Source organism: Sorex fumeus, unplaced genomic scaffold (genome assembly GCF_029834395.1).
Source record: "Sorex fumeus unplaced genomic scaffold, SorFum_2.1 ptg000013l, whole genome shotgun sequence".
NCBI lineage: Eukaryota > Metazoa > Chordata > Mammalia > Eulipotyphla > Soricidae > Sorex > Sorex fumeus.
Genome location: NW_026606070.1, coordinates 12,306,677 through 12,327,250, shown reverse-complemented (window position 1 = coordinate 12,327,250; position 20,574 = coordinate 12,306,677). Strand labels below are relative to the sequence as shown.

General features: G+C 39.0%; 1 protein-coding gene across 3 annotated transcripts in view; it reads left to right on the top strand.

The window, feature by feature from the left end:
* Nucleotides 1-20,574, top strand: part of ART3 (ADP-ribosyltransferase 3 (inactive)) — a 48,282-nt gene that overhangs the window by 8,931 nt on the left and 18,777 nt on the right. For 2 of the 3 annotated variants that reach the window (XM_056111253.1, XM_056111251.1), the window contains exons 1-3: nucleotides 8,172-8,281; nucleotides 9,280-9,357; nucleotides 16,327-17,032. In XM_056111253.1, coding sequence (XP_055967228.1) covers nucleotides 9,289-9,357; nucleotides 16,327-17,032 — 775 coding nt within the window. In that variant the 5' untranslated portion in view covers nucleotides 8,172-8,281; nucleotides 9,280-9,288. Of the gene's footprint in view, nucleotides 1-8,171; nucleotides 8,282-9,279; nucleotides 9,358-16,326; nucleotides 17,033-20,574 lie in introns of those variants that run through there. The other variant, XM_056111252.1, reaches the window with a different exon arrangement.

The following is a 20,574-nucleotide window of genomic DNA, read 5'->3' as shown; positions in this document are numbered from 1 at the left end:
TCCAGGTTCCGGGGTTTGGGACCCCATCCCTACCTCTTACCCCTGCACCCGACCAAAAAAATGTATAGGACTAAAAGTTGGATGAGGGGCACTGGTGGAGGGATGGGCACTTGATCATTGTACAACTGAAACCCAAGCACAAAATTTGTAAGCCTATAACTGTACCTCATGGTGTTTCACTAATAAAAAAAGAAAAAAAAATAAAAGTTTATTCCTTTTCCCCTTCTTAAGAAGACATAATTTCCATAGGACCTTTCCAATTAGTAAATCAGATCCTGCTTATCCTTGTTTTATGACTTCTGTCCACAAGTTTCCATGAAATTTTGAACATCTTATAGTTGATAAGTGAATAAAGTCTTTCTTTGTATCCCATTTGAAAGCACTTTTGTCTTTCTTCCGAATTCTGTATTAGTCAATTTTGATTACATGGGAAAAGTACAGATTAAAAATACAGCCTTTGCTCTGGCCCTGCTCACTGCCCAAGATTTAAACCTCAATTTGCTTTAACTGTAATCACTTAACCACTGTTATGCTTCATAGAATCTATAGTATAGAGGCATAATAGGAGCACCGATACATAACCAAATGGCTTTCTAGAAATTTCTGACAAGAGCATGGATTCATGTGTTAATTCTACCTCCCATCTTATGATTTTTATTATTGTTTTGTTATCACATAAAGATTTGAATGTTGTATGGGAGGATCTATGTGACAGACACCCTCTGCCTCTCTCTTTTCATGTTCTACTTAGGTTCTTCATTCTTCTTCGACCCTTTGCCATGAAGATTTCCTGCTCTAGCTGGGTGCTGTCCAGTAATATAAAGCAAGTCATGTGTGTAATTAACAATTTTCTGGTAATCACATTTTAAAAAGGACCAGAAGAAGGAACTGAAAGTATTAATATATTAAAATAGGATATTCTACTTTATATTCTGTGTGTTTTAAATCTATATTTTATACTCATCATATTTGGATGCTAAGTTTTAATCAATTACTTAATCTATAATTCTATTTTATACAATTTATAGTTGAAATAGATTCATAATACCTGGGTTAATCTAAATATACTTTTTTTTCAAATAAATCATCAAATGTTAAATTTAAAGTAAAATAAAAGGTGTCTAAATTCATTTTGTTAGTCACCAGTCACATTTTAACTGAGGCCCAGAGGTGGTATTGACCAGTACAGTTCTAGCTCTTCTCTCCATAAGGAACACTTTCCTGCAGATAATTGCTTGTCTGACTCTCTCACCTCCCCACGTGTTGGCTCAGATATCACCCTCTCTGTGCCTTCCTTGACTAGACTATTTACTACTAAAATCGGCCCTGAACATCTACACTTGTACTTCAGATCAACTTGACTCCACCTTACTCCATTTCTTTTCACTGGGTGAGTGCTAGTAGTTATTTTCATTATCAGTTGAGTTTTTCTCTTCCTCTCTTCCTTGCAAGATGTATGTCTCCTGAGGCAGCAAACTTTGTTCACTGATATATCTTTAATGCCTAGAATAATGCTTGCTCTACAGTTGGTAAAAATAATGCTGCATTTTGCTGCATTTGAAGAAACACACACAAAGGAAAAAGAAAAATGTTGCATTTTTGTTGTGGGCTAGAGCGATAGCACAGCGGTAGGGCGTTTGCCTTGCACACAGCCAACATGGCCCACCCGAGTTCAATTCCTCCGCCCCTCTCGGAGAGCCCGGCAAGCTACTGAGAGTATCTCGCCCGCACGGCAGAGCCTGGCAAGCTCCCCGTGACGTATTCGATATGCCAGACACAGTAACAACAAAGTCTCCAATGGAGACGTTACTGGGCCCGCTCTAGCAAATCGATGATCAACGGGAGGGTCTTTACTTACTTACTTTACTTTGTTGAAAATGCAAGGGAATTGGCTTAAAAAAATAATATGATGCATCTGGTTGAACTGCATATATTCCTTTAATTTCTTCTGAGTTGAACGAGTTTGTGTTTTTTTTTGTTACTTTGCTTTGGTTTTAGCAAATAGTTAAATACAAAATTCTCCAATCCCCTTCTCACCTTTCTAAATCTAATCTAAAACCTGCCCTTGGTGAAGAGGCATCATGCTCTCTTACTGACCTCTAGTGGTTATCGGCCCTTACTGAGTGTCTGATCAGGCCTGTCTTTGAATAATGATGGTTTGCACTGACCACTCTAACATTCTGCTTTAGCTCTCTGTCTTCAAGTTACACATACTTTGTATTACCTCATCACAATCCCAAGCTCTTTTAAATTTCTGAACTCCTTTCACAGACCATTGCATCAAAGTGCCTTAATGTAGTCATTTTCAAATTGGGATATATTATATATGAAATGAAAATGTGAATAATTTTTTGTTGTAATTTTTAAAAAATCAACTTTAAATAGGTCACTGTCACTGTCCTCCCGTTATTCATCGATTTCCTCGAGCGGGCCCAGTAACGTCTCCATTGTGAGACTTGTTGTTATTGTGTTTGGCATATCGAATACGTCACGGGTAGCTTGCCAGGCTTTGCCGTGTGGGTGAGATACTCTCAGTAGCTTATATAAATAAAATTTATCAATTTTAAACGTTCAGTTTCTTTATTTTCTTTTTTTCTTTTTGGGTCACACCCGGCAATGCACAGGGGTTACTCTTTGCTCTGCACTCAAGAATTACTCCTGGGACCATATGGGATAATGGGAATCGAACCCGGTTCGGCCATGTAAATGGCAAACGCCCTACCCTATGGTGCATTTGCTCCAGCCCCCGAAACATCCATTTTTTTTGACAAATGTAAATCATGGCCAAAACTGTCTTGGTATAAGATATTCTATAACTCCAGCAAAAAATTTTTGTATCCTTTTACAAACCTGAATTCTTTATCTGTAGCACTGTTCTCCCATTGTTCATCAATTTGCTCGAGCGAGCACCAGTAACATCTCACAACAAATTGTGAGACTTGTTGTTACTGTTTTTGGCATATCAAATACGTCATGGGTAGCTTGCCGTGTGGGCAATATACTCTTGGTCGCTTGCCAGGCTCTCCGAGAGGGGCAGAGGAACTGAACCCGGGTCGGCCGCGTGCAAGGCAAACACCTTACCCGCTTGCTATCAGTCCTTTCACATTCTCCCGTTACCCAAGGCCTGATTATTATGGATTTTCTTTCTGTCACTATAGTTTTGTCTTTTCTACAAAGTCACATATATATTATTGCACAGGGGGCTAGTTCACAAAGTAGAGCGCATACCTGACATATGTGAGATCCTGAGTTTGATTAGCATCCCATTTGTTTTTTTATATGCCAGCTGACCGACTTTGTTTTTTTTCTATTAATTATTAAGAATCAAACTTCTGTGAAATTTTGAGTGTGTATCTGTGTGTGTCAGCATGTGCTTTGATTACTCTTGGATAAATAACTAAAAGTAGGAACACAGGGTCTTATTTTAAATACATAAGCACTTTATTAAGAATGCAAACTATTTTCAAATGTTGGTTCTACCATTTTGCATTCTCACTAGCAGTGTGTGTGTTTGAGTTACTTGGCAGCATTTGATATCATCGTTTCAAATCTAGACTTTTCAACAAGTATGTAGTAGGTTTCATTGATGGCCAATAACTAATAATGTTGAACACTTTTTCTCTGTTTCAATATTTATATTTTTTCCTTAGTGTGTGGATTTTTATGTCTACCTTCCTTGGAAAAGTTACTGCTTGGTTCAGTCCTGTTATTTGGGTGCATGGGGGGGCAGGAGGGTAGGGTTAGCTTTGGGCAACATCTAAGCTATGCCCAGGGCTTACTGCTGATTGTGTGCTCAGAGAACACTCCTTGTAGTTCATATATGGTACCGAGGATGAACCAGGGTTGACTCTATACAAGGCAAGCACTTACCCGCTGTAATATCACTCCTGCCCTTAAGTGGTTATATTTTAAATTCAAGGGGGCCCTTAATTCAGCCTAGGAATCATGCTTCATTTATTCTCCTGCTTTTCTAGTTTATTTTCTGCTCTTTATTTTTTTTTGTTGTTGTTGTTTTTTGGTTTTTTTTTTTTTTTGCTTTTTGGATCACACCCGGCGATGCTCAGGGGTTACTCCTGGCTCTGCACTCAGGAATCAGTCCTGGAGGTGCTCGGGGGACCATATGGGATGCTGGAAATCTACTCTAGGTTGGCCGCATGCAAGGCAAACACCCTACCCGCTGTGCTATTGCTCCAGCCCCTTGCTCATTCTTTTGAAAAAAAAAAAAAGAAAACAATTAGAAAAAGATTTTATCACACCTACACTCTCTAACATTTGTCATTGTGTTATACTTTCCCTCTTGTTCATATTGAGTGAATGTTTCTTGTCTACGGATTTCTCACCTACTCAGATGCTAGATCTGACTCTCTTCCCTACTCAGACATTGATCCATTAATTTTCCCTTGTATTATCAATATTTACCCCTTTTATCATATAATAATCTAAGTATTTTCCATCTTTAAAAAAATCTTCTTTTGGTTCCTCCTCTTTATCATTTTCCAATCTCACTGTTCTTTTTTACTTCTTTACAGAAATATTCCTGGAAACATTTAAGTCACTGGCTTTCTTTATTCCTTTTTTCTCCATTCTTGTAGGTCATTCCAACCAGGATTCTTCCCTCATTGTTCTGTCAAAATGTTTTTTTTAATTAAGACTATCAATATCCATTGTGTTCCTAAATGTAGTAGTCATTAAACTATCAAAAGCATTAGGCACTTTCGATTTTTCTTTCTCCTGAAAACGCTCTATTCGCTTGACTTACAGGAGACTTGTTACCTGGATATCCCCATTTTAATCATCAATTCATCCTTCTAGTTACTCAAACAAAAAACCCTGGTATTATGCATTACACCTCTCTTCATCTGGAAACCCACATTTATATCTTCAGTTCATCATATTGCATCAGTATTAAATATATCTTTATTTTCAGTATACTTACATAATAAATTGGTAATCATTTATTTTTAATGATTGCAGTTTGGAAAATATAATAGCTTTTTAGAACTGCAAATACTTTTCTTTATATCTGCAAATATTGCTCTTCATTTTCCAAAGTAGAATTTTTAATAAGCTCAAACAGTTGTTTCTAGCACACACACATGTACATACACCTCACTACCCTTGCTGCTATCACCTTGCTTGCACCTGCCATAATCTCTGCTTGTATTGTAATAGCCTTGTATACTGGTCTTCGAATTCCACCCTACAGACTTCTTGGTATATATACCTCTGTTCAACCCTGGTGACTTGCTTTCTTTCTCTTACAGTAAAATGAACATTCTTACATTGATCTACAGAGATTTCTCCACCTCCCATCACTCTTTACCTCACTGGTGGTATCGCCTACGCCTCTTCCCTTTCCTGCTATTCTTCTCTCCTAACCACAGTCACCTTTTAGTTTCTCTCTGACCACTCTTGCACCACATCTTCATCATGACCAGTATCTCTCATCTTTATGTCTTTGCTCAGATATTCCCTTTTCAGTTATTCCTCTCTACTCATTTAACTTCAACTGCAAATTCTCAGTACAGTCCACAAAATACCTTCTATTTAAAAAAATGTAGTGTTTACTATATTTTGACATACTTAAGTAACTTACTTGTTTTAGTTATTATTTTAATTGTCTCTACAAGAATGTAAACTTCCCAGGGGCTATTTTGTAAACTATTTTGTTCACTTGTGAATCCCTAGTATGTAAGACAGTGCCTGGGACTTTGGAAGTACTCAAAAACTTGTTGAGTTAAACAATGAAAATGCACTCCTGACAGTGTTCATATGGGCATTTGGTGCTGAGATTGAATCCAGGGCTCCATGTGCAAACTTGTGTTGCAGCTCTTTGAACTATCTTCCCAGCCTAAAATAAAGAGTTTGAGAGAGAGAGAAAAAATAGAATGGAGCAAAAAAATATTGGAGATGAAGAAGATCAGCATTGAACCTCATGCAATGTTTTTGTTGCTTGGGGTAGACTCAGTCTTTTGTGTGACATGCAGTTGAGTCTAGGAAGTTTGGGGTGGCTATGTGCAGGAAAATCATAATTACTATCACATCCATTGTATTCTCTCATGCATGAGACTTAAAGGTTTTCTGTAGGCACAAGGCCCCCTAAATACTAAAATCCCTCTCTTTCCTACTTAACCAAACTCCATTATTTTTAAATTACACTTTTGTCGGGGCAAGGGTGATAGGACAATGGGTAAGGTGCTATGGGTAAGAAGAGAACATCTTATTAGCCTTGCACATGGCCAACCCAGGTTCACTTCCCAGAACTTTTTGTGTTCCCCAAAGCTCCCCAAAGCTAGATCTGATCCCTGAGCACCACCTGGTGTGACCCCCAAACAAAAACAAACCAACTAAAATGATAATTTTGTTAGGAGTCTTTTTGTTGTATTTAATTTACTTAACTAATGAGCTAGGAAGAAGTTAGAAGTTTTAGAAAAGTTTGAAGAGTAGAGGTATGTGGGTCCTGGGGCTAAGATCTCCAAGCCTGCTTGGATCGGGGCTGAGCATCCTCCACCCAGATCCTCCATCTTCCAGTAGGCAGGGGTCACACCCACCAACTGGCCCCCTGGTGCCATGTAATCCCATTAGCGGCCAAGACCCAGAGACTATAAAACCCAGCTCCCGGAAGTGCGGGGCCGCATTTGCGGCCGTGCGACATCTTATTATCTCCATCTTGCTTTGGACAACCTGGCAGACTACCGAATGTAACCTGCCCACATGGCAGAATCTGGGAAACTCCCCGTGGCGTACCCAATATGCCAAATACCAGTAACAATGATGGGTCTCATTCTCCTAACCCTGAAAGAGCCTTGAATATGGCACTTTTTAAAAATCTTAGGGCTAGGACGAAGGAGATGTTACTGGTGCCTGCTCGAGGCAATTGATGAACAACAGGATGATTGTGATCGTGATCGTGAAGAGTAGAGATGGGTTAGTAAGAGTGGTGATAATTCATAATAATTTATACTGAGTAATATGTTTGTATACACATACACACAGAAAAATACACGTAAGTGTAGAGTTTGGTGAGCTTTCACAATCGAATATATCAGTGTAGTTGGCACCTAGAGTAAATACCAGAACTTCGGCATCTCAGATACTCCCTTTTGTATCTCATCTAAGTTTCTACCTACCACTTAGATTAACACTAGTTGGATATCTAACACATAGGTTTAGACTTGGGTTTAGACTTAGGGCAGTTCACCTTATATATACTCGACATTAATTAAATTGAGCAGTATATTCATGTTTGTTTCTTTTGCTCAAAATTTGTGAGATAAATCTATATAGTTAATGTTTGTTCATTTTCAGTGTTATGCAAAATCTTCTGTAAACATAGCACAGGTTATCTTTTCCTCTGTTGTTGGATATTTGGATGTTTTTTGGTTTGTGCTGTTAGGGCTATTGCTACTAATATATTCTAGTTCTGTATTTTGACTTACATAGCCTACTTTCCAGACACTTCATGTTTTTCATTCATAGTCAGTGAACCTGAAATGTTCTATAGCATTTCAGTTAGTTTACATAGATATACGCTATGTTTAATTTATAAAATACATAATTGAAATATATAATTTATCTAAATTCACTTTATATAGCTATATTGTATCTTAATCAAAGGAGAACTATGGTTGCAAGTATTACCAAATTCTTTCCTCTTGTTTTCACTCATCTCTATATATTTGACATATATTTAACATGTCACATGGTTAAGCGTGCATATTCTTATCTTTTACTAGGCGGTGCCTTTTCAGTACTTTTTATATTTGCTTGTGTATCCCAGCACTTGGCATAGTTCCTGAAATGCAGCACTCTGGCTGAATGAAAGGTGATAGCCATCCCTGTTGCCAGCAGTTAATACAGGTTCTTCAGTTATGTGAACTATCCAGCAAGAGTAAAGTCCATGCTTTAGTCTGACATCTCAGAGTGAGAAATGGGAAGTGATTACTCCCTGAGAGGCCCAGAACCAAGGCCCCAGAGCGATCCATGCTGTGTGGTGAGAGGGAATATGTATGGCTTTACAAGCCTCTTGGAGATTTAATGTGTTAACAACAGTGATTCCAAGGGGTAGTGTGGGGGCCAGATATAAATAGCAGAACACAAATGGGGTAATGTGCCACTGCCAAGCTACGGCTGGGGGTGTTTATAAAAAGAAAAGCATTCCCTTCTCAGCTCTCACTGTCAACAAGCTCCCATCCTGAAAACAGGCTTACCACTGCTGAGAGCGGGCAGTCACTTTGAGACCCAGCATCTTTAAACCTCCTTCACAGGGAAAAGAACACAGGTAAACATTTATACTACCTTAGACTATGAGAGTGAGGACTTGAACGTAAAAAAATAAACCGAAAAACCTATTTTCTAGCTTGCTTGGCATCTACTGCATGTGACAGTTTTGTCAAGTGTTTAACTTTTCGGAAAGGGAAGTTTTACATCAAAGTGGCATTTGTGTGCTTTACTTTATCTTCAGTGGAAGAAACTACTTCTGAATCAAGATCGGAATCTGGTATGAAACTAAAGACTCTCTTTTCTCTTAAGCTGTTCATCTCCATTTTCAGATGCCAGAATATGGTCTGAATGACTAAAGTTCAGTAATGTCAACTTTGTTTTTGTGTTTCGTTTTGTTTATATGATCAAGTGGAAAGAACTATAGACCAATATTTAATTTAATTAATTAATGGCTCTGGGATGACTTCAGCCCTTATGGCTCTCTGACCCTCTTGTTTACCCCTTTCATTCTTGTAACATTGGGATGAATAATGGGCATGTAGCCAGTAGAGTTGTATAATCTAATGAGATTGCTGCTGACCAAGTTCCTTCTTATTCTCTTGTCGCCTTCACAAAGTTATGCAAGACACTTGTTTTACTGTTGGGCTTCTCTTGAATGTGATTATTTAAAAAAAACTTTGGTTAAACTTTTGGTTTGTAACCACTGCTGACCTTATCTTCTCCTCCATCTTACCCAAATGGGCATGACTCAGTTGACAAAGGGGATAGGAGAATGGACAATGTGCTTGGACAGTGATCCTGAACAGCTTTTGGAACCTGGGAGCTTGAAGACCAACTTGACATTGTTGTATTTTAGTTTGTTATTTTCTCAACGTATGCTGAGGGGTGATTAAGAGGGTGAAGTATAACTACCGGTGGGCATGGGATAGGAGAGACAGAATGTCTGGGGGAAAAAAGTACTGGACAGATTTTATTTCTGACAAAGGAAAAATAATATCATGCTTTTATAAAAATCTTTTAAAAAATATAATCAACTGGAATTTCTTTTTAATTTAGACGAGAAAAATGAAAACAGGACATTTTGAAATGACCATCATGCTGCTGGCAGCTCTGATTCTAGTGGACATTTTCCAGGTAATGTTGAGAATGGGAAGTATGTGGTCTTTGGAATGAGAACTTTTGTAGAATACTGCATCTATGTGGGTTGATGTTGGAAACAAGAGCTGAGCGTTACTAGGTAAATGAGGTTTTCCCAAGTAACTTTTTTTCATTTGATACATGTTAATTGTAGAAATTGAAAAATTAAAATTAAGGAAAAAATAGGAAAGTAAAGCATATTTACAATCCCTTCCTTCAGAATGACTTAATTGCTATAGTTCACTCTTAGCTGTTTTTGTGCATGTGTATCTAATTTACAAAAATGGAAATTCTGTCCATATAACTCCCTTGCTTTTTTAAGTGAACACTATACCACAGGTGTTTCTTGTCATTAAATATTCTGAAAATATGTGTTTTATCAAGTAAAATGATACTAGTAGTGTTTTAAAAAATTTTTTTAAATTTTCATTTGGCTTTAGCTGCAGTGTGGCTCATTAGGCAGTTCTCTGAGTGATAAGTTCAAATTAAGTTATGAGAACATTACCCACTCTAAAGCTCCATTCAATAGACATGGAAAGTGAGGCTTAAAGAGAGTTCATTGCAAATATGGACCCAGAAGCCAGATCTGATTCATGACTTGTCAGTAAGAATTTATAAGTCAATGAAAGCTGTCAGTTTAACAGTTTGTTACCTAGACTTCTTGGATATAGGTCAAGTCATTTTCAAGTGAATATAAATCTTTGATATATTTTTTTCTTGAGATTTGAGTATCCAAGATATTTGACTTAAGTGGTAAACAAATATTTGCTGCCATTTCATTTGGGGAACCATGTTGAGAGATTACCTTTTAAGTTAAAAATTTGAATTCTCACCAAATCTTGAATTTTTTTCCCAATAAGTGCAATGATTTTTAAAATAGTGTTTTGTATTTTTACAAAACAAATAGGTGTTGTAATGGAAGGACACCTTGTCTTAGTGATGCTCTTCAAGAGCTTCTTTCCTGAATGGGAATTTAAGTGTCTCTGTGTGAGGGGAGATGGGCGGGGCCAGAGAGGGGGGGAGAACTCTTCTTTTATTCTTTATTCAAAAGCAGTGTCCCATACCATGGTAATAGAACCTAACAGGATTCCATCTTCAGCCATCAAAAGAGGGAAGGTTGGCCCCAGAGTTAGAGCACTGACCGCTGGTCTGTTAGAGCACTGACCACTGGTCTTCATTTTTCTGTACTGCACAGCTCTTCACTGTGCAAAAGTGTGTTGTGCTGTGCGGTGGTGAATGAATCATTGCTCTGAATTGACTTCCGGCCCATGGCAGTTTCTCTGGTCATCTGACCCGACTTAGGTTTTGGTTTTCATTCAGCAAATACCTGATAGGTCACAATTCACCCTGGCAGGCACCATTACTTAAAAAAAAAATTAAGACGCTGTGATTTACAAAGTTATTCATGGTTTAGTTTTAGGCACACTATATTCCAGCATCAGTCACACAACCAATCAACTTCCCTCCAGCAGTGACCCCAGGTTCCCTCTCACTACCCCCCTGCCGCCCCCTGCAAACTTGTCTTTTTGACAGACACATTTTTGTTGTTTTTTGTTTTGGGGCCACACTTGGCGATGACCAGGGTTTATTCCTGGCTCATTGCTCAGGGATCACTTCTAGCAGGGCTCAGGGGACCATATGGAGTGCTAGGGATTGAACCCACATCAGCCACCTGCAAGGCAGGCACTCTGTAATATCGCTCAGGCGCATTTTAAAGTTTGGTTATTGTGTTTTGGATCTCCTGCTTTTGTTGTTTGACTCTGGTTTGAAATTATAGCAATACCACTCCTCTGTAGCACCAGTGTACCTAAGGTCCTCGATCCCTGTCTGCCTTTATTTTCCATATATCTCTTCCTTTCCTTCAACTTCTTTCCTTCTCTATTCTTCTCCCCTCTTTACTCTAGGGTCAAGGTTGAGTTAGGCATCTCCTCTTAACTACATTGAGTTCTCTTGTCCAGTAATTCTATATACCACAGATAAGCAAGGTCATTTTTATTCTTCCTTCTGGCTTAACGTATCTTCTAGTTCCATCCAAGTTGCAGTGAATTGCATGATTTCATCATTCCTTACAGTTGTGTAGTATTTTATTTACACACACACACACATACATATATATAATATATATATATCACCACATCTTTATGATCCACTGATCTATTTGTTGAACACCTAGATTGATCCCATATCTTAGCTGTTGTACTTTGTGCTGCAGTGAATAACAGTGTGCATATGTCCTTTTGAATGAATGTTTTCTTGCCCTGGGGATAGATACCCAGAAGTGGAATTGCTGAGTCCAATGGCAGCTCAATTCTTAGTTGACTGAGAAATCTCCATACTGTTTTCCACAGGAGTTGGACCTGACAACATTTCCACTAAAAGTGGATGAGAGTTCCTTTGCACCACATCCTCGCTAACACAGATTGTTCCCAGTATTTTTGATACGTGTCATTGTCACTGGGCTGAGATGTATCTCATTATCATCTTGATTTGAATTTTCCTAATAATAAACAATAATGAGCTTTTTAAAACATTAAACAGCATAGTGATCATTTCTGCATGTTAAATATTTTTATTCTGATAGAACTTCTATAATTTCATTGATCACAGTTTAATATTTTATAACATTTAATATTCAATAATGTAAACACTGAGCCCGAATATCTGCATTCTTGTTTCTCTCTCACTTTGTTAGCTATCACGTAGTACTGAGTAACTGTCCACGAATTTGAAATTCATTCCTTAAGATACATTCAATTCTGAAAATTGTGGGCATTTTCACATTCCAGTTCTCTTGCCTGTATTATTGTGATTTTTCTCTTTGACAGACAGGTGGAAGGTGGCCCCACAGCAGTGCTCAGGGCCTAGGAACCACTCGGCCAACCAAACCCATGGTTCAGTGCTCAGGCCTAAAGCTGTGGTGCTGCCCTTGCCCTGCAGTACTGCAGAGCACCACAGCCACCTCATGGGGCTAGTACCCACTGAGCTCCATCCAGAGGTGCTCTGGGCACCTCGCAGTGCTGGGGATTGAAAGGTCCTATGTAGGCAAAGCTTGTTACTGTGACCCCGTGCTGTCTTTGTGGTATGATTTTTTTTTTATTGAATCACCATGAGAAAGTTACAAGCTTTCATGTTTGTGTTACAATCACACAATGATCAAACACCCATCCCTCCACCAGTGCACATTCCCCACCACCAGTCTCCCCGGTATACCCCCCCCTTTCCCACCCTCCCCCTGCCTCCATGGCAGACAATGATTTATTTTTAATATGAAATTCACATTTTGAGGACATAGTTCATTGGTTTTTCATGGATTTACTATATGATGGGCTGGAGCGATAGCACAGCGAGTAGGGTGTTTGCCTTATACACGGCCGACCCAGGTTCGATTCTTGCACCGCTCTCGGAGAGCCCGGCAAGCTATCAAGAGTATCCTGCCCACACGGCAGAGCCTGGCAAGCTCCCTATGGCATATTCTATATGTCAAAAACAGTAACAACAAGTCTCACGATGGAGACGTTACTTGTGCCCGCTTGAGCTAATCAACGAACAACGGGAGGACCATGCTACAATGCTGCTAGTGATGCAACTATCACCACTGTCTTAATTACAAAACACCCTCATCACCCCAAAAAGAATCATTATACCTATTATCAGTGAGTCCCAGCTTTCACTTCTTTGCATCTCCGGGCTACCACTAATCTACTTTCTCTCTCTGTGGATTAGTCTGTTCTGAATATTTCATCTGAATATATAATCATATGATATCTAGATTTTTGTTTGACTTTTTATACTTCTTTACATGTTATAGTGTATGTTAGTACCTAATTATCTATTATTATTACTATTATTATTATTATTTTGGGTCACACCCAGCTGTGTTTTAGGGCTTACTCCTGGCTCTTCGCTCAGGGATCATTCCTGGTGGTACTCAGAGACCAATAGTTGGTGCCAGGAATCAAACTGGGGTCAGTTGCATGCAAGGCAACTATCTTATTCACTGTACTATCTCTCTAGTCCTTAAGTCTCTTTAATAAAATGAACAATATTTTGTGTGGTTCTACCATATTTTGTTTATCTGCTCCTTAGTTGATGGATACCTGGTGGTTTCCACTTTTTTGGCTCTGATGAATGAGAAGTGGTATAAGTTTTTATGTGAACATATTTTTCTGTCCTTTTAGATACCTACTCTCTAGGAGTAGTATTGCTGGGTCTTAGGGTAACTATTATGTTTGATACTTTGGGGAAGTGCTAAGGTGTTTTCCATGTTTTATAATCCCACTGGTGATATATAGAGTTCAATTTCTCTATGCTCTTTCTAACACATTCTATGTCCCTTTTCCTCCTTTATCATGTTCCAGTAGTGGCTCATTGTAGTTTTTGACTAGTGTGTTTAATAGTGTTTGGCAACATAGTTTTAATGTGTTTGTTCTATGAACAAGCCAGAGTTTATTTAAACTGTTTATTTTTGTAATCTTTAGAACATTTCTACGTTTTTTTGATAATAACTGATTGGTAGCTGGATTTTATCAGTATAGGTTTTTGTTTTAGTTGATAAATCAGAGGAGAAATACTTATCAGCATCTTCATTCCTTTTTGTAGCTGTCTCCCAATATCCATTTAGTTATTTCTGAATGGTGGTGGCATTTATGAGATTTGTCACTGCTCAGAGCACTCATTGTACCAGACACACAATCATCTGTGGCCTGGAACCAGAAAGACTTTATATCTAAAATTAGACATGTTGAAGACTGGTTAGAGGGAAAGGGGGGAAGAAAAGGACAAATTGGATCCATCTTAGATGGTGTGAGGAATGTGGGAGGTAGTTCTAGGGAATCAGGTTTATACTCTGTGAAGTCTTGAAGTTAAATCAGGCATCAGTGCCCAGGATGCACTCTGGTACATTCTGTGCTGCAGACGGAAGTATGGAGGAAATGTGAGGAAATGGAAGTGATCCAGTCTCCTAATGCTGCTTTAAGAATGTCTGCTTTAAGAATCCAACCTACAAACCTGGAGCATGAGTGTCTCAGCGAGTTCCTGGGCAGAATAATGTGCGACTGGTTAGCAAAGCAAGGTTCTGACACTAACATAATTCCTTCATTTGCAAAACTTATGAGCATTTTCCCAGACTTTCATAGGGATTATTATAAAGACAGAATTTAACTGTTTTTGCTTGTTTGGGGGCCATATCTGGCAGTGCTCAGGGGTAACTTCTGATGGTACTGGGGGACCATAGGGATGCCAGGGAAGGAACCTAGGTTGGCTGTGTACAACAAGCACTCTATCTGCATACTCTTTCTCCAGCCCAGAATTTAACTGTTGATTTATATATTTTTTGCTTCTTGGGTCACACCCAGAAATGCTCAGGGGTTACTCCTGGCTCTGTGGGGGACCATATGGGATCGAACCTGTGTTGGCCACATGTAAGGCGAATGGGTTGTAAGACAAATGCCCTACCCACTGTACTACTGCTCTGGCCCCGAATTTAACTGTTTTAAAAGAGCTACTTATGTAGAGTTATCTTCATCATTGCAACAGAACATTTTAAGAAAACAAATGTGGGAGACCAATTGCCTGATTTCAAGTCCCAGTACCGAATAAATACTCTCTCTTAGCTTCCTTGAAATGAGGCTGAAAATAAAGTGTACCATAAATGGTTGCCACATAGGGGAAATCAATTACTGTCTGTCTGTCTGTCTGTCTATCTATTTCATATCTGTTACTAGATATTGGGCTGGAGCGATAGCACAGCGGTAGGGTGTTCGCCTTACAAGCGGCCAACATGGCCGACCCAAGTTCGATTCCTCCGCCCCTCTCGGAGAGCCCGGCAAGCTACCGAGAGTATTCGATATGCCAGACACAGTAACAACAAAGTCTCCAATGGAGACGTTACTGGGCCCGCTCGAGCAAATCGACGATCAATGGGAGGGCCTTTACCTTTACCTTTACTAGATATTAAATTTGAATTCAATTAGATATGTGTAGCTTCAAGTTAGGGTTATTTTATACTATAATTTAAGTGTTATCATTTAGAAATCCTTTAGGTCTTTTAAGTTATATATGGCATAAACATAACTCAGTAGATCAAGTAAATAAAATTTATTGATTCTAATGATTAAAACACGGTCTTCAGGTTCAGCTAGACCCAGGAACTTAAATTAATGTTAGGCGAGTCTAACTTCTATCTCCACCTCTCAACCTTGCATGCCTCTCTTTGCTGACTTTATTTTCATTCAGGATTCTCTGTGGAACTTGAAAGGATAATTATTAGCAATCACAAGTTAATAGTATTCTTGAGCTTGTCGTTCTAGAGAAAGAAACAGACTATTTCTTGGAGTGTTCTGAGTTTTAGACCTGTATCATTGCTTGTTCTGAAGGTGCCTGCACAAAGGAGGGGATATCCTAAAAGGAGAAGAGGGTACTTAGATAGTACTTACATAGTACATAGGGTACTTACATAGTACATAGTACTTACATAGTACTTACATAGTACATAGGGTACTATGTACTTACCGGAAGTAAGCCCTGAGTACAGCCAGGTGTGGGCAAAAAACCAAAAACAGACAAAAAACATACCCAGAGTTGACTATAAGCAAGAGATTCTTGGCAGGGCATAAGAGGATAGGGGAAAATAATATGAGAGAAATAATAGGCACTGAAAATTTTCTCTTTGGAATGTTTTATTTTATAAACATTTAAAAGTTATTAAAGCCTCATGATTTAGTTATTCATAGTTGGGTTTTGACATACCATGTTCCAGCATCAATCCCACCACCAGTGTCTCCTTCCCTTCACCAGAGTTCCTAGGTTCCCACTCTCCAACCCCAATCTGTCACCTTGACAAACTCCCTTTCAAGTTAGGTTGTTGGGATTTTTTAATTAAAGTTGTTTTTTTTTTTAAGTTTTTTTTTTTTTTTTGCTTCCGGTCTCTTATTTTCTGTGTTGAAATCTTTCCTTTTTTCTTTGAAGGTAAAATCTGAAGTACTAGACATGGCTGAGAATGTTTTTGATGATCAATACCTGAAATGTGCTGACAGGATGGAAAACAAATTTATTCCCCAGCTGCTGGAGGAGGAAAAAAACAACCAGCAGCTCTTGAAGGATGTGTGGGAAAATGCCAAGACCAAATGGGAAGTCCGCAAGACACAGAGGTTTTTTCCTGTGACTTTCAAGGATAACCACGGAATCGCCCTGATGGCTTATATTTCTGAAGCTCAAAAGCAGAGTGACTTTTATTATCAGTTTAATGAAGCTATGAAGATGGCTGGAAAATCTCGAAAAGATTATATCTATGACTTCCAGTTCAAAGCTTTTCATTTTTATTTGACAAAAGCCCTGCAGTTGCTGAGAAGACCTTGTAAGGAAAGTTACAAAAATGTGGTGTATAACACAAGCCAGATTTCCTTTACATTTGGAGGACTAGACCAAGCCAGATTTAACCACGTCACCATGGTGCAGTCAACCAAACCAGAAGTCACTAATGACCAAGACACTTTGTTAACCATCTACACGTGCTTTGGCATCGATGTTAAAAAATTTCTTGGAGAAGGTGAAAAAAATTTCTTAATATCTCCGAATGAGGTTTTTCATGTGTCACAGGATGGAACTGGCAATAACCTTATTCTTCATAGCACCAACAAGACCTGCAGCCATTATGAGTGTGCATTTCTGGGTGGTAAGTATCATCCTTCTGTCTGAGCTAGTCTGGGCAGATGGAGTGGAATGGGCTTGGGGAGGGGTCAAAAAGGACAGAGAGAGGGGCTGGAGAAATAGCACAGTGGGTAGGGCGTTTGCCTTGCACACGGCTGACCCGGGTTCGATTCCCAGCATCCCATATGGTCCACTGAGCACCGCCAGGAGTAATTCCTGAGTGCAGAGCCAGGAGTAACCCCTGTGCATCTCCAAGTGTGACCCAAAAAGCAGAAAAAAAAAAGGACAGAGAGCAGTAGAGATATTTGGAAGGAGAAATGACCTTGGTGATATCCAGTCAAGCTCTCTTCAAATGATTTAATGTTTTTATAATTTAATTTTATTTAAATTATGATAATTTATTTAAAAATATGAAATATATTTTCAGTATTATTTCAAGTTAAAAAAGTAATATTATAAGGCAGTGATTTTCAACCAGCAATAGTTTTTCCCTACAGTGTCATTTGGCAGTGGTTGGATAAGAATTTTTAGCTGGAAGAATTTTTGGCGAACCATCCCTAATTGTACTAGTATCTAGTAGTGGAGAGAGACCAAATTAATTGCTAACCAGTAGACGGAAAAAGAACTTAGTCCAAAACTCTAATTAGTGACTTAGGGGGAAAATAGGTTGCTACTTTCCCCTACCCTACCCCACATTCTTCTAACCTTAATTTCTACTCCTTAGTGGCATCCATTTAATTCTTAAAATTAAAATGTTGTTGATTTACCATTATATTGTAATACAGTGTACTTCTCTGGGGTATAATGAAATTGTGGTCATCAGATTGATCTCATCCATCATTCCGCACCTCCCCTCTTCTCCACCACCCCCACCATCTTCTCCCGTCTGGTAATCCAGGAGTATTTTTGTTGGGATTTGTGAAGTTTGTTTGTCTTGGTTATTTCTGTTTCACATGTGAGGGGAAACCATCAGGTCTTTTACTTTCTGTCTTATTTTGCTTAGCAAATCATCTCTGGTTACATTCATGTTACTGCAAAAGACATGATTTCATCGATTTTCATTGCTGATAGTAGTCCGTTGAATATATAAACTACAACTTCTTTATTCAGTTATTCATGGATGGCCACTTAGGTTGTTTTGATCTTTTTGATGTTATTTTATTGTGAATAATGCCTCTCTGAATATAGAAGTGCACATATCTTTACAAATTAGTGTTTACTTATTCCTTGGGATTACCTTAGGAGTGATATTGCTGAGTCATTTCTATTTTTAGTTTTTTAGTAATATCTGTTTATATTTAGAGGCTGCACCAATTTACATTCGCATGAACACTAAACCAAAAGTGCATTTTTTCTGCTTCCTCGCCAGTGTGTTTTCAGTCATTTTGATATAGAGAATTTCATGGTCTGAGGCGTTGTCTCTTTGTTGTTTTGATAAGTGTCTCTAAGAATAAGTGGAGTTGAAAATACTGTCCTTGCCTCTCAGACATGTGTATGCCTTCTTTGGAGAAGAGTCTGCCTAGATAGCATGTTCATTTTCTTTTTATTTGTTCATTTATTTGATTGGTTGGGGCCATGGCTTGTTCCTGGCTCTGCACTTAGGGATCACTCCTGGCTGACTCAGGGGACCATAGGGGACACTGGGATCAAATCCAGGTCTGCCACCTGGAAGACAAATGCCCTACCCACCATGCTGTCACTCCTGCCCATAATATTATGCTAATTTAAAAAATTGTCTGTTTTTTATAATATGTATAAGTTTTTTATATATGTTGAATAGTAACCTTTTTGTGGTATATAACGTGTAGATCTCTTCCCTCAGTTGCTAGTATTCCTTTTTGATTGTGTAATGGTTTCATTCACTGGAGAAAAATATTTTGGTTTGTTGTATTTATTTTAGTTTTTTAATTTCCAGTTAAGTCCTCAAAGACTGCATTCAGTGTCCAGAGAGTATTGCCTGTGTTTTAGTTTTAAGTCTGACAGCTAAATCTTAAATCCATGTTGTGCTGTAGCAGTTTTTACATAGTGTTAAATAATGCAACATAGTTCTATATAAGTATTTATAATCTGCCTTTATTATATTAACTTTGGTATTTCTAGTAGTTGGTTGGTGTTAATTTTTATATAAATTACCATATATCTCTAAATAGTAATAGCTTCATTTTTTTCAATTTGGTTTTACTACCTAATTTGGATTCATTTTACAAAATTTATTCCCCAGTTTCTAGCTACTACTTACTGAATACTCTGTGTGCTTGTGTGTGTGTGTGTGTGTATGTGTGTGTGTGTTTGGGCCACAACTGGCTGTGCTTAGGACTTACTCCTGTCTCTGTGCTCAGGGAGAAGTGCTTAGAAAGGTGCTCAGGATACCATATGTGATGCTGGAGTTTGAACCCTGGTCAGCTGCATGCAGGGAAAGTACCCAAACCACTATACTATTTCTTCTACCCTCTTGTCAAATACCTTTTGACATTTATTTTCAGAATTATGTAATTATTATAATTCCTTTTGTGGTGTATTACATTAATTTATTTGCATATATTGGATCCTTCTTGCTTCATCCCTGGGATGAATCCCACTTGGTCAAGTGAGTGATTCTTTTACGGTATTTTTAGATTTATCTTGCAAGGGGTATGGGGGCCCTCCCAGAGATTCTCAGCCAGTTTTACTGGCAGTTCCATGACAGGGCCTGGGGAGACAATGCTGTGGGCTGTTTTGTTTTGTAAACACTTTTGGCTGTTTCCTAGGGCCAGCCCAGTAGTGCTCAGGGTCTCCCGCACCATGGCCAGCCCTTCCTGTTGCCTTGCTCCCTGATCATTCTACAGTGTCTGCCTTTGTCTTCTCAACCTTTTATGGCTGACAGTATTTTATCAGATGGGAGAATAATGGCTTGAAATTCCTTCAACCTCTCACCATGAGTCTATGCTTGTCTGTCTTTCTTTTGGGCCACACCTGTCAGTGCTCAGGGCTTACTCCTGACTCTGTACTCAAGGATCACTCCTGGTTGTGCTTGGGGACCATATAGGGTTCTGGGGATCAATCAAGCCTGGGTCAACCACATGTAAGGCAAATGCCCTACGCACTATACTATTGCTTTGGCCCCAATGCTTGCTTGTCCTTCACTTAATCACTTAACTTCCCGTTAGTCGTTGATTTGCTCGAGCGGGCGCCAGTAACGTCTCCATCTGTCCCTGTCGCGTGCCAGTGTAGCCCAATGGCATCTGTTCGCTCCGGGAACCTGAAGGGCCTCAAACCGATCGTTCATGATCTTGACGAAGAAGTCTGACCATCTGGTAGGTGGGCGGCCACACAGTCTTTTGACATCCCATGGAATCCAGTCGATAACAGCTCTAGTCCAGCAGTTGTCTTTAAATCTCATTACATGACCAGCCCACCTGATTTTTGACACCTTGGCAAATGAGACAGCGTCCCTGATTCTTGATCGTCGACGGATGTCGGAACTCCGGATTTTTTCTCTCATTTGAGTGAAACGTGGTATTCCAAGCAAAGCTCTTTCTATTCTTCTTTGGGAGACCTGAATAGCGTTTTCATCTTGTTTGCGTAGGG